Genomic DNA, 19,673 nt, shown 5'->3' on the forward strand with positions numbered 1-19,673 from the left:
TTGAACTATGTGCGCTGCCCATTGCCACTTCAGCTTCGCAACCCGTTGAGCTATGTCGGCTACTCTGGTTCTCCTATGGATCTCCTCATTACTGATTTGATAGAGAAACTCCAAGCTCTATCCATCGCCCGGTTTTACATACTCTAAAGATCATTAAAATCTATAAGCTGCCGATTATCTCTTTCAAAAGCACGATGTGTGATTTAAAGCCTGGTACCATAAAATAAAAGAGACCAATCCTTACTCTGTCATCATCATCATGATCAACCCATCGCCGGCTCAATACAGAGCACGAGTCTCCTCTCAGAGTGAGCAGGATTTGGCCATAGTCTACCACGCTGGCCATGTGCGGAGACTTCACACACCTTTGAGAACATTATGGAGAACTCTCAGGCATGCAGGTTTCCTCACGATGTTTACCTTTACCGTTAAAGCAAATGATATTTAATTACTTAAAACGCACATATAACTCCGAAAAGTTAGAGGTGCGTGCCCGGGATCGAACCCCCTCCGATTAGAAGGCGGAAGTCCTAACCACTAGGCTATCACAGCTTTTACTTACTCTTTTTTGTGTTGTTTCGGATTTAGTATATGCTGCGTAGGCCCTACTGGCCGCTACAGCGTCACCGGGGGGGTTGGTGAGCGCGAAGCTCCGCCTGGGGGTGACCCGTAGGGCTCGAAGAAATAATTCTCTGTGCTGGTACTGTATTTGTAGCACAGACTAGGTAAGGATAGTGCCTGTAGTTTGTACCTACTTGTGGTTACCCTACTAACTCGGTGCTTACATAAATATGTTTTAATAAAATAACATTTTAGTGCCCGCTTTCTCCGCAATCCTAATGGTACGAACTCGTGAAATAGCCATAACCCATAATTCGATTTTACATGGCTTCGTGTTGAAATTTTTATGGTAGCTCATTGATGATTAGTCTCGCACCTGAGGATAGATTAACTTTTAGGGTCTAATAAGGAAGCTCCGTCATGAGCGATGGAGAGAGCTATGCTTGGAGTTCCTCTACGTGATCAAATCAGAAATGAGGAGATCCGTAGGAGAACCAGAGTAACCCGCTAAGCTATGTCAGCTTAGCAGATTGTGAAGCTAAAGTGGTAATGAGCAGGGCACATAGTTTGTAAAACCGATAGTCGTTGGGGTTTCAAGCTGCTGGAATGGCGACCCCGCACCGAAAACGCAGCGTTGGAAGACCCCCACTAGGTGGACAGACGACGTCAAACGGGTCGCAGGAAGCCGCTGAATTCAGTCGGCGCAAGACCGTGGCTTGTGGAAATCCCTGCAAGAGACTAATATCCAGCAATGGACGTCTATCGGTTGACGATGATGATAATTGATATGGCAGTCAGTCAGTTTTTTTTTTAATTGGATGATGGCAAGTGATGATGCAGCCTAAGATGGAGCGCGCTTGCCTAGAAGATGCCTATTCACTCTTGTCTTGAAGGTACCCATATTATAATTCGGTGGGAAAACTGATGGTGGAAGGTTGGTCTCTCTAATAGATCCTTTTAAAGATTATAATGATGAACCTAACTAAAACATGGTGTAATATAAGGCAATTACGCTTGTTTTATAAGCCTTATCGCACTTAGCGGTAAATAATATGATGGCTACAAGATTGATTGCCAATAAAAACGGTAATTGGCTCTTGCGATAGAACTTAAATGGCAATTTTGTAAGGTTTAAGACGATGTAAGGGCCGGGCGTTGACCCCTTTGATAAAGAGGCCTCTTTGGAGGACGGGCCCGGGCGAATTTGTACTTGCAATATTTAAACTTTCGTTGTATGTCCAATGTTTATATTACGTGTTAACGTATTTCACGTAGCGACATGTGAATTACGTTTCAAAAAATTAAGACTCATGGTGAAATTGTCAAGTAGTGAAGGTAATTGCGATACCTTTGAGAAATAGGCACCTAGGCAATTAAACTACCTGACGATTCAAAAACACTTGTAAAAGTTTACTTGAATAAAAACATATTCTATTCTATTCTATTAGGTAGGTAGTACTAGGTAGGTATAGTGCGCGACAGGTCGAGATGGCAATCGGGGTATGAGGCGGGGCGACGCCCTGCACTACCGCACGTCACCCGCGCTCACCCGCACCGGGGCTTTGCGGGTATGCGAAGCGTTATCAGCCCGATTGCCATGTCCTGTACCTGTCGCGTACTATAGCCACCTAGCTTTTCCCGCGACTTTATGGGGTGCCTTCTTGATTCCCTTCAAATTCTTTATCTCTCTTTTTATATGCCTCGTGTATATAGTGAATTTCCGAAATTTCCATCGGATTTCCCTGTAAATACAAATTGTACATATCACCGCAGAGAACTGCCGCACTGCAAACAGCCGTCGAAAGCTCGCGATGAAATAATTCACCAATATTTGCACAAATCTACGTAGGTACCTAGCATGGCATTTTTACATGAGCGTTTTTTATATTGATCGTTTTGTACACGGCGTTCAGGTCCAAAGGTTTGGGCAGGGCGTTGATGAGTCAGTCAGGACTTTTTCTTTTTTACCCGAGTACGGCAAAGCCAAAAGAAAGGGTTATGATTTTGGCAGTCTATGTATGTATCTATATATATAAAATTCAAAGTCCTGACTGACTGACTGACTGACTTATATATCAACTAAACCGCTGATCCTAGAAACATGAAGTTTTGAGGGTGTGTGTTCTTTGTAAAGAGTACGTATCCACTAAGTAAGTAAGGATTTTTCAAAATCATTAAAATCTATTCAAAATGTTACACATACTTCTACATAGGTACCTACCTAAATAGAAACAAACCAATGAATTTAATAAAGCAAAGTGCAAATCTGAGGCGCGAACAACCAATTTTCAATTTTCCAGATATCTCCTTCGGTTTTCCCGTTAAATATTGCCACGGCGAACTGTACCGGATAGTAAACAGAAAACATGCGGAAACCCTCCGGCTGTAGGTACTATACTATATTACAGTTTAACATACATACAGTTTGGAAATGATCATACATCGCTAGATCGGTACCACCCTGTTAAGGGAGATGCCATATAAATACCACCAGTCTTATCTACTTAAAAATGATCATTTATGTACCTACTTAAATTCTTGTTTCAATCATGAATGGTCAAATCTCTTAATGGAGGAGTTTTTTCCCGCCAAGAGATCATAGGATAAAACTTTTTTACATAAAAAAAAAAATAGCCGCAATATTTATCTCCTTGTGAGTGGGTTGTAGACTATTACTACCACTTACCCGCAAAAGGAACATCGCAAACATACTCTTCCACGCAGTTGTCGGTGTTGCCGCTACGGTCGGTGGCGCCGCTTGCGACGGAGACTGAAGATGGCGCACGCAGCAAACTCACCTCAGTCTCCGTTTGACTGTCCCGCACCATGGATCTCCGCTTGTACTCCTGTGAAATAAATAACAATGCTCTTCTTCTTTGTTTCATTTTTGTAAAATATACCTACCTACTCTTTATTCTAGAGCCAAGGGATGTGGCGGCCAAAATATGTTAAACTACGCTTGCGCTATAATGTTGTAGTTATTTCTACTACCTATTGCGTAAAAATAATACTTATTATATTTCGCCATTGTAAAATGTATGAAATTTGAATTAAATCTTAACGCCCTGCGCAAGAAAATAAAAATATTCGCGCTCACTGCGCTCTTGCAGAATGTCCAAAAGAGTCAAGATTGCTAAGACATAAGGCAGGCTGGCGCTGATTCGGATGTTTTTCTCTTAACTAAATTTAGGACTAAAAAAGGACGGAAATTTTTAAATTAAAGACTAAATTTTAGTACCTACTTCTATAGGAATTCACGACTGGCGCCTAAAGTCACGAGGTTTGACAGATCTATTTTACATTAAATTAAGTTTGCTCGTCCTTTTCTTACATTGATAAGAAAAAGATGCTATTACTCTATAATTCAATTAGGATCAGAATCAGTACCATTGTGGTACTGATTGACAACCCACGCCGTTGTCAATCAGGTGATCAGTCCACTTCGGTCAGGACTATTACACTTAAAGCCTGTTTCACCTTAAGGTAAACTTTATCTAACGAATAAATTTGTCAGGTTTTTGTATTGGGAATCTGTCAAAATTTCAATCCGTTAGATACAGTTTATCTGGCGGTTGTGAAACAGGCCCTTAATTCACTTTAATTATTATCCAAGTCAGACTTCTATAATGTAATCTTAGTAGAGATTGATTTAAAGATACCAAAGAGCTTCTATTATTTATCTATTTATAAATTATATTATTGTTCTATCAAAATAATTAAAAGAACGGTAACTCACCATTAAACTCGTAGACTAAACTCAGACACTTGGTCCGAGCTCCAACTTATAGGTACCTAGGTCCTAGGTAGGTACTTATCTACCTACTATTTAAAATTTTGTTTAGTTGACATTTTCAGAGATATTTACCTTTTTTTTTCGATACTACCTACCTACTAAATACCTGGCTGAGCTTGTTGTGGGCTCTTGTCAGATTTTTGTGCATTTGGAACCCCCGTAGCTTTAGTTTGAATTTTGCGTAAAAATTATCACCACTATATCTTACAAATACAACAACTGACAATCAAAAAGTGTAATTTATTACCTATTTTAAATAAATTATTTGATTTGATTAGATTTTGATGAATTATATCTACAGTATACCTACTTTATGAAGATGCAAAATTGGAAACTTTGCAAACAACAGTGCTAAAAGAAAATAAAAGTGCTTTTGCTATTTTTATTGAATAGGATTTCAAGATGAGCATTTATACTGAGAAAAGAAAAATAATTGGGTATGTTGCTACATTCTCTTTCTCATATCTTCTGTATTCAATATAGGTAATTATTATTTAAGTAAAAGAATCTTCCTTCCTAAAGCTACAATTATTATTGTATTGAGTCACTGTTGTACTGTACACAAAGTTTTCAGTTGAAACAATGACATTTTCAATTGCTATGAACTTTTACACAGGTGCTCTATTAAACTTTTCGAACTAATATGATTCTGAAATCTGAATCATATTTTGAATTGTAACCGTGTTGATCATTATTTTTGTTAAATTACAATTAGTCAAATATTTAACTAAAATTTAAAAAATATTTTAAAAGCTGGCAAAGTATCAATTCTAAGCTAAGTATATCAAATAATAGGTACTTTAATAATAATATAAAATAACTTGAAATTAAAAATCTTAAAAAACTGGTAAAAAAAATTACAAAAGTATTTTTCCAAACAAGATTGAACGTATAAGAAAAACAACAAATAAAAAGTGCATAAGACATTTATTATAATAAACTTAATAAAATAAAAATAATACAAGTAATAAAAGCCTTAAAATAAAAACGCTAAATTAATTATAATAAAATGTAAATTAATATTTCATTTATTCATCTTTATATATTTTTTAACAATCGTAAATATTTCAAAAAAAACGACAGAGATGGCAATCGGGATATGAGGCGGGGGGACGCCCCGCACACCCGCACTTCGACCGTCCTCGCCGCGATCGCCATCTCGACCTGTCGCGTACTCCAAATTGGTAATACTCCAAATTGGTAATCAATACACGGTAGGAGCGGAACAGACGCTAGACAATACTGTCGCACGTAAACACGACATAATATAGTCTTGTCTAGTGTATGTATCAGCCCTTATAATGAAGTAACCCTTTCCTATTCTATACTAATCACGATACTGTCATGTCGGTAATATAACGTAGGAATAAAGATAATTCAATTGTGGTAAGAAATTGTGACCAAAAAACAACCGTTAAATCATAAAGCTGACCATAAGTGGTAATTTCCTTTGACGATTCAAAAGCACTTGTAAAAGTTTTTTGAATAAAAATGAATTCTATTCATAAGGATTAAGAAGGACTCCTATGCATTATAAGCACATCTTAAGTGCTTCTTAAGTTCATAACTCTTTTACTAATAGAAAGCAGACTTACATTTTAAGCAATACTCCGATGCTTGGCCGAGCAATTTCTCAAGAAATATGTACGTCATACGTGAATATGGCCTATCATTGTTATTAGAGCTCCTTTACGTCATAACCTTTTATTTATTTTTCTAATTTAATGAAATAATTCCTCTGAAACATTATTATTATTATGTTTGTAGTGATCTTATTGGTCAGCTACCTATGACCGACTATTTTATTTTTAGTAAAATAGTAACACAATTGAACTATGAAATTAATAAAAATAACATAAAATAAAGTAAAAAAACTAAAATACTAAAAATAAATGTCTTAAAAGGAATATTTGCGAATTTATTTCAAGCAAAAAATCGCATAAAAAGATTTTCACGAAATACAATTTAAAATAATAAAATATTCTAGCACCTTATATTTAGGAAATTCTCTTAATATCTATACTAATAAAATGGTCTATTTACAAAGAATAAAAGCAAAATAATAGTTCAAGTAACATAGCACCAAACGGTAAGACTAATGGAAAATCACAATCACCTGAAGTGACACTTTTTAAGTATTATGCCTCTCCCAGACTGGTGTAAAATCCCCACGAGAATGTGGGCCAACAAATCGCAGAGAAGTTTTCAGAGAAATACGTAAGCGACTCATTTTGCCTCAGACAAAGAATCAAGGAGACTTGGCATCAAAATAATAATATCTTGTTAGAGCAATTTAGGTGAATAGAAAAGCTCTCAAGAGTGATAAAGACCAAAACACAGTGTTTTGTCTTTGTCATAGTTTCGCTTTTTTGTTCCTCTGTGAGTCTGTGATAGTAATTTATTGCGCATATTACGAGTTTTTATTTAGTTTTCTGTTTTGTTCGTAATGTTACTTTGGCCCTTTCGGGTATACGCGTCTGACAAGTATCCTTGATTCTTAGTCTGAGCATTTTGCACAGCGGGGGCACTTTGGACGGTGTGGAGTTAGGTTTTTCACTCCTATCACGATTTCATTAAGCAACTAGTTTGCGGTAAGAACGTCCATAGCGCACATAGTAGATTTTATTAAATAACTAGTTTGCGGTAAGACCATCCATAGCGCACAATATTGTGCATAGCGCGTCGTTAACGCGTTTCTGCGAGAAGTGATTTGTTTTACCTCTAAGTCGACTAGGGCAAAGTTACAAAGTTTTTGTATGTTTTTAACATCAGTGCGGCGACAAGCTACGGTCCTTTACCAATTCTATAGGTAACTGTTCTGAATCCTATGATAACCCAAATCATGGCTTTGCAAAAAGTCTGATCAACGCTCAGAATTTTGCTAATGTGTGGAAGAGGCATTAATATGATTAAAAACGATCAACTATTAACTATTAACAACATCTGCCTGCGATTTCTTTCTAATTCTAATCTCTTCTACAACCTCCATTATTAGCTGAAATGTACAGAAATAAAAAATAAATTGGAATGGGGTCAAATTCAAAGGGATTTTAAACTAGCATGCACATGCAAAAAGACTTACGTAAGTTAAATAATAAATATAGAGTACTGGGACTGAAGGAATATTTTTCTCCAAGTAATGTAAGTTAATTAAGCGAATGACTTATTATTTGAGTTATCCATACTAATAATATTATAAATGCGAAAGTGTGTCTGTCAGTATGTCTGCTAGCTTTTCACGGCCCATCCGTTTAACCGATTTTGATGAAATTTGGAACGGAGTTAGCTTACATCCCGGGGAAGGACATAGGCTACTATTTATCCCGGAAAATCAAAGAATTCCCACGGGATTTTTAAAAATCTAAATCCACGCGGTCGAAGTTGCGGGCATCATCTAGTTAACACTTAATTATATTAAAATACCACGTGAGTTTTAATTCTGACACTAACTCGGTATTTCGAGACGAAATGACCCATTTTCTCGCCAACATAATCTGCCCGCAAATTGTGTAAAAGAAAAACGTATCCATCGTTATCGTAATCGTCAACAAATTCTGCCCTTTGATTGGCTGTGAAAAAATGTTAACAGCGAATCAACCAATCAAAGGGGCAGAATTTTTTGACGATTACGATAACGATGAATTCGTTTTTCGTACACAATCGGGGGTCTTGTTGGAATTTGCAACCATATTGAAGAGGCCTTATGTTAGTCGCACATTACAGCTAAGCCGCATGCAAAGAATTTTACGTACTAAATTCGATATTACAATTTTCCAAAGAAAATTAGTAATCTATATTCGCACATTTTTAGTACAGTCAAGAAGGGCACTTCACGACAGGCTGAGTATGCATTTTGCTGATTAGTGTGCTTAATATGAGATTATACGTATCGCTTAGCGTTAGATTAAAATGGACCTAAATCGCATTGATTTAAAGTCAAAAATTCAGTACCACTGATTTTAAGCAAGAAGCGTTGGCTGTAGAAGTACGTATAGGCGAACTTTAGTTTTAAAACAAGGCAACAAGGTTCATTTTAAATTAATGCTGAAGTGTCTTGGCACTCGAGTTCTATCAACGTTGGAAAGGTGTATAATTTCATACTAAGTACACAGCCCGGCTTATCTGCTGACTGGTAACAATTGACCTGACTCTACTAGGAATTCCAAATGTTAGTACGCCGCTCTTAAGATAAACCACTTCGACGACGACGTGCGGCTTGCCTCATGTGTGATCAGCAACCAAAGCACAATCAGAGGGTACAACGCAACGCTCTCGCGACTTTTATTTCACGAAGACCGTTTGGCTATGTGTGTGTGTGTGAGTGAGTGCAAGGCTGAGCGGCCATCGTGAAATAGAACATCTATACCAAAAGTCGCGAGAGAGATATATGTCACCCACATTGTGCTCAGGCTCTTATGATGAAAATAATTAAGAATAGCGTGCGCATACAAAATCTTCAATCAGGACTAACCTGACTCAACGGCCTGATCCTTTCGTGTATGCTGTTCTCCGCCTGTTTCGCTGAAGGAGGCGGATGATCGGGAGTCGGAGGCTGCTCATAGTGTGTTGGCGATAAGGGAATATCCACCCTCGACCCTGAAGAATACCGCTCACATTCGCTCGGACTGTTCATCGACTGGTCGTCGAGTAAACTTTCCATGGAAGACCTTTCTTGGTTGGAGTACTTTCTGACTCTTTTATCCGTCATTCTGGATTCGTAGTTCTCGTGTTGGGGACCGAAAGTGTTTCTTCTCAACTTTCTGCGAGGATTCTGTTCCTTTATAACAACATTTTCGTACATGGCCGTGATCGCTACGGGTTGTGTGCGGTTTTTCAAGCTCGGTCGAGGGTTTGGCACTGGGAGGGCTCTGGTGGAATTGTGATTCTCTTCGTATTCTGAGTAAGACAGTTTGCTGTCAACGTATTGGTCGACTGATCTGCCGTGTTTGAGGTAATGTTTAGCATCCTGTAACAAAGAGACGACGTTGAATACATACTGATAAATTGGAAAGTAAGGTACATTGGACCTGTACTATGTACCGAAGCTTTTTTTTCTATTACATATCTGAATCTTAAAGTTTTCAAGTCAATGAAAGGATCAAAAAGACCCGAGTGAAAACTTTGAGTATGATCTAAAATTGACATACTTATTTGTGATGTTAAACTACCGGGATGATTCGCTCAGTGTCTAACGCTAAGTAATAGCCACCGAACTCTTTCGGCATTTATTTTTAATCCGTTGAAGGTTTTCTACGAAAAAATATTTTAGTATCGCTCAGTGAAGCAGCAATGTAGAACCAACCCATTTCAAATGAGCTCGATGGCTATCGAATTTGGTGGCACGGCGAGACTATTCGCCGCGATTTTCGAGTCCATGGCGATGGCGCTTAAGATACGACTTGAGTGTCATAGATCTAGGCATGAAGCTGGGTTCAGACCTACCTGTATCTCGTCCAGGTCATCCTGGCTCCGAGCATGAGCTCTCAGCTCATAGCTGTAGCCGGAGGATGGTGAATTGACGTGGGTGGGGGACACTGACAGGTTCCTTCTGGGGGGCTTCTTGGGAGGGGTGGGCTGCAGACAAATTGGCGTTTGAGGGCTACGCAATGATGTTACACATGTAAAGGGCGATCTTTATACAGAGTATAACCAGAACGCTAACAAAAACTTAGCGTTATTATTTTAATACCTATACACAATCCAATGCTAATAACTATTTGCTTTGTTTTGTAGTTTCAGTGATTTCGTATTTTTTAACGGCTTTGACCACTGCCTATCTACGCAACGTCCGTTGACCTCTAGCGTGAGTCAGATGTTTTATTTACAATGTTATATGAATTATAAGCTTTTAAAATACAGGATTATTGAAATATTTTTTCGCGTTTTGTTATCACTTATCAGTAATCATCAGTAGTATTACCTGTCAATACAATACAATTCTTTATTTACATAACGTGTGTAGGTACATTATGCATTACACAGGTCTTCGTTTTTGCTAGCGTTCTGGTTAAACTCTGTATAAGGTAGGTACGGTGTGTCCAACTAAAAACTCGAGATCAGCCCCTTAACATGAAAGTTGTGTTTATCACATTCCTACTATCGTAATTATTATATTTGATTGAATTTATGGTAGGTACTCCTACTGCAACTGGCCAAATGAGTGTCAGCGAATTACAATTTAGAAGTGATTGCGATCGTCACACTTGAGCTGCGCTACGCGGCGCGACGCTGCGCGGCAATTATAGTATGAGTTTGTATGGAGCAAAGCGGACCTGAGCGGCGATGCGGAGCGGCCGTAGGTATAATATTATTATGTAGTTTGTATGAAGCAAGACGCTGCTGCGTCGCGTCGCGTCGCGCAACGCAGCGCAAATGCGTTTGGACCCTATAACTGACAAATTATGACGGAGGGACTTCAAAACAATCACAGAATTCTAAACAAGATATAGAGATGTTATCTAAATAACACTTTTCCAGATCTTTAACATTGGAACAACTGTCGCCGATTTTTAGAAACTCTCTTATTCCAATCTCGTAATACATACAGACTTAGCAAGAATATCTACCATAAATCCATGACACATAATATCACAATAACTGACAACATGTAATACTTTCTATTTATATAGTTCTATTTAAAGCATATAGGAAAACACGTAAGGAAAATAAACTGTTCAGCAATAGGAGTAAATCCGCCAAAATACGTACATGACTTGTGTAACCGGCATGTTGCGACAATAATTATGTAAAAAATTGCAACTATTTGATTACCTTTAAAAATGGTAGGTACATATTTAAAAACTCTACCAAAAATATAGCAAGAATTTGTACACAATCAATTTAAAAAAAAAACGAAAATAAAGAAAAAATAATTCATTGATTTCAAATACGGATGGTGTCAAAAATAAATTATTTCTTAGTAATTATTAAATAGAGGGACTTCTAAAATACGTAAAATTCACGTCCTTTGTAAGTTTTATGTGTGATAACCATTTTAAATTATCGATTAAACTAAAAAAGCACGTCAAATGATTGTGACGTCACATCTCGTAGAATCACATAGAAGCTCGTATACTAAGCGCCGCGTTTTGACGTTTGATAAAAAGTTACTGATTTGACTAGTTGTCAAATACCGGATTGTCATATACACCTTAATTATTTTTACCTAGGAAATATTATTTTAATATTTGAAACGAACACCCGCCGAGTTTTTTGCTGGTTCTTCGCGGTAGGAAAGACATTCCGAATCGCAAACAGTGTTTTGATTCCTTAGATGATTCAAAAGTAAAAGCTTAAAGCGCTTGTAAAAGTTCAAAAGCATTTGATCTGCATTCTGCTGTTTTAATAAAATATGCAGACGTTTAATAAACTATTTCTAAAATAAAACCATTGAAATAGTCATAGACAACAGAAAAATCGTTAAATAGGACAATTTTATAGATAGGTTGGTAATTTTAAAATAGAATGATGATGAAAATGGAGAGTCTATTTCCAGCCGACCTTAGGGTCGTTACAGAGCCGAGATAAGTGCCCGCAATTGCGTAATTGCGTATTTCAACGATTGCGAAGAACAATTGGCGACTATTGTGGTCTAAAAGAGATGAAGCAATGTTCCGCTACATTGCTGCCGCGACATTGTTGCCTAGCTCGGAATGTAATGTCATATAAGCTTATAGAGATTGTATGGGGACCAGTAGTGCCGCGACAGGACTGTGACAGCTGGTGACAGTACTGTTGCGGCTGCGCTGCTGCGTGCTGCGTGGTTCGGAATCATACCTTAAAGATTTGAAAAAAGATTGAAAAGTTATCATTGTATAATTTTGATTTAATTTGATTGGTCTGCCAAACACATCTACCAGACCTAAAATTAAAATATGCTTTTAAAGATTCGCTGTCTTTCTAGACTTGGACCGACTAGATAACCCAAGCGTACCGGTCCAAGTAATTTAATATAGAGCCGCGGATGAAGTTTAAATTGGTAGCAGCCGGTCGCTGAATGGACAATTTTGTACATAATAGCTTGTTAGACATTATACCCGGCTCATAGAATTCCTCTTAACCCATTCTGATAGAGATAAAATAGGATATGCCAGTGTTAACCGCCTACATTATTCATCTGAAATGAAAGTTCATTTTCTTGATGTTGAACCGGCGCAGCGGATGATTTACCGATTTATTAGGTGGTAGATATACGCAGAAATTCCCTTTGTTGTTGCCCAGGGTTATTTGAGGAGGAGGGCGCTAATAGCTGTAACACAGATTTTTTTTTAACTAACACAGCTATTACCGTTGCCCTAATGTTTATGTTCATATGTAAATTTGAATAATAAATTAAATAAATAAATTATTAATTTTATCCAAAGACTGTCGCAAGTCGCAACCTATAGGTCGATTTCGTAAAACCTGTATCAATCATTATTACAATCTCAATAGTTCTGATTGGCTGAATTTGTGCGATTCTTGTTGCAACAATGCATTGTAGCCAATAGTGGGCGAGCGTCAACCAATCAGAGGTGATCGCGATCGTGACATTGTCGCTGTCATTCTACCGCAATCGAGCAGCTGGTCACGGTCTTGTCATAGAAAAGTAATTTGAGATACAAATGTGATGATATGATAAAGGCGGGGAAGGAGTACCTACCTCAAAATTGGGATGATGACTGTGTCAAAAATAAATTATTTCTTAGGGATTACTAAATACAGGGTCTGTCAAAATTCGTAAAATCCACGTCCGCTGTTAGTTTTTAGTTTGTTAACCATTTTAAATTATCGGTTTAACTAATAAGTACGCCATATTACGTCAGGGAATTTTATATACAAGCTCCCTTACTAAGCAACCGTTTTGACGTTTGATATAAGTTGCTGTTTTGACTAGTAGTACTATCCTTATTATATCCATATTAATATTTAATATTTTTATACGAAAGTGTGTCTGTCTGTCTGTCTGCTAGCTTTTTACGGTCCATCCATTCTAAGGTCCATCCCTTAAACCAATTTTGACGAAATTTGGTACAGACATAGAGGAGAGACATCGACCTGGCGTCGAACATAGGATACTTTTTATCCCGGAATACCAGAGTTCCAGCGAGATTTTTAAAAACCTAAATCCACCTCGTGGCATCACCTAGTGTCTTATATACGGAAAAATTATTATTTTCTTTAAAACGGTCTCTTGGCAGTTGGGAGACAGACCGAAATAAAGCAAATTCGTAAACCAAGTAATGGTTTATTGTGATTCCGACGACGTGTAAATACTAAATATCTCTGTGAGCTCCGCTGACCTACATATAGCAATAAACATAACATTACAGTAACATTATCCAGCACATCTGGACAGTAATGTCGATGAAGTTACTCGTATTTCGGGTACGGAATTATTCGGCATTATGATTATTTCGAAATTCACACAGTACAGTTAGTACAAGATTGAACAATGCATTTATCGTTTATCGTTTCGTTTACTCCTCACGGTCAATGTTTACGTATTGTCCGGCAGTATGAGTTGGCCATAACAGTCAGTATTGGACTCATCGAGTAAAAGAAATAGTAAACGTGATGGTCCAACTCTCGCCACAATTTGTCTCTCTTACACGTTCGCAAAAAAAGGGGGACAGATATACGCTGCCATTTTGTTGAGTTTGGCATTTATTATTTCGTTTATTGACGTTTTGACAGATTGACAATGACAGATTGACAGCGTGACAATGACAAACAAGTGACAGTCCACCACTTAGTCTATGGTGTGTGTGTCTATGGTAATTTGTCTAAGATCACTAAAAACCTCAAGAAACTTGTGTCCAGAGCCAAATTTTCATCAGATTAAAAAAAAAGTTACCGCTTTCTAGTCTGTTACTCTGTCATTGTCAGTAAAAAAATAAATCAAAACAAACCAACGAAACCAACATAACCTTTTATCATAACTGAAACTGAGAGTTGAGACTGAAACAAACGGAACAATCGCTTTAGTTTTAACTAGAAAACTGAAGTTTTACTTATTATTAGGTATATATTATTGTACGTAATACAACTTTGTAGAAACAACTTCGACAAGGAAGCTGACAGAAAAATAAGCTGGGCTGGGCAGCATTTGGAAAATTGCGTCAAGTCTTCAATTCGTCGATACCCCAAAGCCTAAAGACGAAAGTCTTTAATGACTGTGTCCTACCTGTGATGACGTATGGTGCTGAAACGTGGACACTGACAGTTGGCCTTGTCCACAAGTTCAAAGTCGCTCAGCGGGCTATGTTGGGTAACTCTGAGGGACAAAATCCGTAACAACGAAATCCGTTGGATGACCAGAGTGACTGACATAGCCCAACGAATTAGAAATCTGTACTGGCAGTGGGCAGGCCACGTCTGCCGCAGAACCGATGGGGCAGACGTGTTCTGAAGTGGAGACCGCGTATCAGCAAGCGCAGTGTGGGACGACCTCCAACCCGCTGGACTGACGACCTTAAGTAAGTTTACTCTCTCTCTTCGGATCACGCTCACATAATGTACTAATTACTAGGTAATACAAATCTCTTGATCTGAATTCTGACACATAGACAAGTGGCCAGGTTTGAAGAGTATAGTTAAATCATAACAACTTCATATGTACCTACCTACTTAAATAATTACTGTCTACTAGGTACCTAGCATTAAATGAGTTCAAAAAGGGCTGAGCCATCATTAATAATTATATTTGTTAGAACAGTTTTGACTACTGACCGCTTGATAAATGACAACACATTTTAGACATAATCTTGTGGTACACTGAAGTTAAAGTTGCAATAAAACATCTAGGTAATCTATTACAGAAAGGCAACTCTTTAATAATCAATTCAGTTTTCTTTGTTTAAGACATGTAATTAAGTTCGGGACCTTGAGTTTGAGCTGTATTTTAGTGTATGTATAAAGGTTATCTGTCTATCTATCTGCTGGCTTTTTACAGCTCATCCGTTCAACCAATTTTGACAAAAGGTACAAAGATCTTTCATCCTGGGGATGGATATAGCCTATTTTTAAATAAACTAGGCTCTGAAAATCGAACAGTTCCCACAAGATAAATGAAGTTGCGAGTATAAATTATTTAGTGTGGAGCTTTGTTACATGCTGGAGAAGGAGATAGGCTACTTTTACCCTTTAAATCAGCGCGGATAAAGTCACGGGCATCATCTACTTATTAATTAATATTATAAATAAAACTTAGACCTCATTAAGATAGATAGTAAAATAAGAAGAATAGTTCTTGTCTAATTAGCAATTTAAAAAATTAAAGATCAATAATTTCTATTTTTTCAGTGATAACTGTGGACCAGTTAGTTACGTTATGTTAACAGCCTGTGAATGACCACACCACCTGCCTAATCCACTTTGTTAGAAGAATGCAAGTTGATTTTGCTGCATCAAGACTACACTCTACAGAATCCTCATAAGTCATCTAAGTGCAGTAACACTGCGCAACAAACTACAGTTTTATAACAATATAAAAATTTAATAGTAAATAAAATGTTTTTTGTCTCTGCTTTTCTATTATGAACATAGTGTTTTTATAGCTAGTCATGCCATAAGATTCTTTTATAGGCATTTTAATTCATACCTACATACAACGGGCTAGCTTTTGAGACTTGCCGCCTTGATGGAGAAAAGAAGAGGAGATAGGGACGTTCCGGAGTCTCTGGATTCATCCATACAAAACGTGAGTGAGTCTCTGGCTGAAGGAGTGAAGGGGTTGACTTACCCCGCCGCCCCCTACCGAGGCTGTTTTAAGTCAATGACAATTTTATCAAAATTAAAAATCATTTAAAAAAGTATACATCCCCGGCGGAAAATCACTCCTTCCAAGGGAATGATTTCCCTCCCCTCCCTTTTACCTCAGCTACCCCCATCAAGGCTGCACGTTTCAAAATGTTCATACAAATAAACAAAATTGAAAATTGCCTGTTACGTTCTCAATAAGCTCATAATTAAAAAAATTGTGAGCTAATCTTTGAAGTGTTGAACCGATTTTGATGAGACTTGGTGCACAAACAGTTGGGGACAGTGTGGCTAATTCTGTTAGACGAGGTCTAAATGTATTGCTATCCTTTTCTGCAGTGCAGGGAGCTTATGAAAGGAACAGCAATACACATAAACCTGTCATTTTAATTTAGTTTTGATCATAGATTCCCGGAAATATCCAGGCAGGCAAATTCCAGGATACTTTTTAACTATTATTAGTATCATCTGAAAACTTACTTTTTTTAGGATGAAATAAAACAAATTAAATTCTTTTGTTTAAATTTAAATTAGATACTATAAGTAGGTAGGTATGCGTATAAGTATTTTACATCAGCTGTAAAATTCATAAGGTGTATTTAAGTAGGTACATCATAAACAGTTCAAATTATATAGGTATTCTACAAGTCTGATGACCCCCAGGTTAGTTGCAGTCTTGACTCTTGAATTAAGTTAGGTTCTAGTGGCCCTAGCTTAGGTAGCTGGAAGATAGGCAACATAATCTGGTAAGTATAGGTTAGGTACCATAGATGATCTGCAACCTGAAAATAATAATTTATTTTAGAAAAATACTTAATATAATAAGCTAGCTAAATTTGGTAGGTAGGTCCATTTCATACAAAATTTTACTAACTTATACCCTTCTATACTAGATTGTGCCCGCGATTTTGTCTGCGAGGACTACACAAATTTCAATTAGATAGATCAGTCAGTCAGCTTTTCCTTTTTTATATATAGATAAATTAAGTACCTACTTTCTTGTTTGTGAATGGATGCAAGTAATGGTAGGTAGTAGGTCGGTATTTTCTGTTATTGTATGTATGTTTCTTAATATACCTGGTAGGTAGGTACCTACCTAGGTTTCTATTCTGGTGAAAAAATGGGTTGATTTTATCAGATGTAGGTACCAACTTATATGTATAATTGAATCATAAATTAATGTAAGTAGGCACCTACTTAGTAGGAAATTTGAGCCACACGTTTGATGTACCTACCCATAAGGCTTAGAATAATATTATGTAGGTATTAGGTACCTAGGTATAGGTAGGTAATAAATTGTGCATATCTTACCTTTGCCTCAATGATCAAGGTGTGACATACTCTTTGTGATCGATCTTACAACGCTACAAGTAAATGCATTCTGCGAGCTATATGTATGGATGGCTATCGCTGCACAAAATGATTCATCCGAGATGCACTATTATCATTATCTATCATTTTAGCCTGTGGATGTCTGTCTTCTACATCCAATCATCGCTGCACAAAATGATTCATCCGAGATGCACTATTATCATTATCTATCATTTTAGCCTGTGGATGTCTGTCTTCTACATCCAGTCATCGCTGCACAAAATGATTCATCCGAGATGCACTATTATCATTATCTATCATTTTAGCCTGTGGATGTCTGTCTTCTACATCCAGTCATCGCTGCACAAAATGATTCATCCGAGATGCACTATTATCATTATCTATCATTTTAGCCTGTGGATGTCTGTCTTCTACATCCAGTCATCGCTGCACAAAATGATTCATCCGAGATGCACTATTATCATTATCTATCATTTTAGCCTGTGGATGTCTGTCTTCTACATCCAATCATCGCTGCACAAAATGATTCATCCGAGATGCACTATTATCATTATCTATCATTTTAGCCTGTGGATGTCTGTCTTCTACATCCAGTCTTGAGGCATCCTCATTCAGCCACTTCACGTTAGGTACCTACTCTATAATATGAACGGTCCATCGGTCGGTACCCCACTAGGTACTTGTAGGTATGCTGTGGTACCAAATCTCAACTCAGTAGGAACGCAGGCATGGATTGTTCACTGCCACTTCAACTTGCTGGGTGGTTTCGACTATGTGAGAACCTGTTTCTTTGACGGATGCTCAACCAAGTACGACAGGCATGGATTGTTCACTGCCACTTCAACTTGCTGGGGGGTTTCGACTATGTGAGAACCTGTTTCTTTGACGGATGCTCAACCCAGTACGACAGGCATGGATTGTTCACTGCCACTTCAACTTGTTGGGGGGTTTCGACTATGTGAGAACCTGTTTCTTTGACGGATGCTCAACCCAGTACGACAGGCATGGATTGTTCACTGCCACTTCAACTTGTTGGGGGGTTTCGACTATGTGAGAACCTGTTTCTTTGACGGATGCTCAACCCAGTACGACAGGCATGGATTGTTCACTGCCACTTCAACTTGTTGGGGGGTTTCGACTATGTGAGAACCTGTTTCTTTGACGGATGCTCAACCCAGTACGACAGGCATGGATTGTTCACTGCCACTTCAACTTGTTGGGGGGTTTCGACTATGTGAGAACCTGTTTCTTTGACGGATGCTCAACCCAGTACGACAGGCATGGATTGTTCACTGCCACTTCAACTTGCTGGGGGGTTTCGACTATGTGAGAACCTGTTTCTTTGACGGATGCTCAACCCAGTACGACAGGCAAGGATTGTTCACTGCCACTTCAACTTACGGGGGGGTTTGGGCTATGTGAGAACCTGTTTCTTTGACGGATGCTCAACCCAGTACGACATGCATGGATTGTTCACTGTCACTTCAACTTGCTGGAGGGTTTGGGCTATGTGAGAACCTGTTTCTTTGACCGATACACTGCGCACATCACAAATTACGCCGCTGAACCAAATTTAAGTTACACAATCACGACGGTTAGCTTTGACTACCTTCCCAAACATTCTCCTTGCCTCCGTGGGCAAATTAAGGCACTTCACTTATTAAATTTCATCATTTTGTTTAATTATCAATAAGCTTTCACGCTTCTCTCACCGAGTATTTTTTGGTGAGTTACAATTCGACTATCGACTCGTATCCATAAGCGAAAATGACGTCATTTACTAGTTTTAGGACGTCAAACTTAGGACTCGTACTGCCAAATTACTCGATATTGGTATTGGTGTAGGTAAACGCAAACCATTCTCGATGGTGACGTAGTTATGTGGTAATTGGTATCGTAAAGTTGAAAGCTATACTCGCAAACACTCGATCATCTTTAGTTCGCAATATTTCCGCTGTGTCGCTGCCTGTAGATGTATGGAAACAGTCGATTTCGACTTTGGTATTTTTAAAACTATGAAATCTTATACTAACTGTACTGTTCACCCAGTCCAGGGGCCCTAGTAATTTTTTTAAAACATTTACGCAACAGGTCGAGATGCAATCGGGGAGGGAACACCCCGTACACCCCCCGCCAAATTCGGTGCGGGCGAGCGCAAGTGACGTGCGAGCACATGAGTTGATATCCCTACTGTGGTGGGAGTGTGTAGATCGTCTCCCGCCCCACACCCCGATTGCCATCTCAACCT

General features: G+C 38.1%; 1 protein-coding gene across 6 annotated transcripts in view; it reads right to left on the reverse strand.

Annotated features, from left to right (window-relative positions):
• Window positions 1-19,673, reverse strand: part of LOC117992930 (ankyrin repeat and SAM domain-containing protein 1A-like) — a 123,397-nt gene that overhangs the window by 69,136 nt on the left and 34,588 nt on the right. For 4 of the 6 annotated variants that reach the window (XM_069506145.1, XM_069506146.1, XM_069506148.1 and 1 more), the window contains exons 9-11: window positions 9,797-9,928; window positions 8,826-9,320; window positions 3,248-3,407 (exon numbers count right to left, since the gene is read on the reverse strand). In XM_069506145.1, the coding sequence (XP_069362246.1) occupies window positions 3,248-3,407; window positions 8,826-9,320; window positions 9,797-9,928 (787 nt within the window). The remainder of the gene's footprint in view (window positions 1-3,247; window positions 3,408-8,825; window positions 9,321-9,796; window positions 9,929-19,673) is intronic. The other 2 variants (XM_069506149.1, XM_069506147.1) reach the window with 1 other exon arrangement.

This window comes from Maniola hyperantus, chromosome 22 (genome assembly GCF_902806685.2).
Source record: "Maniola hyperantus chromosome 22, iAphHyp1.2, whole genome shotgun sequence".
NCBI lineage: Eukaryota > Metazoa > Arthropoda > Insecta > Lepidoptera > Nymphalidae > Maniola > Maniola hyperantus.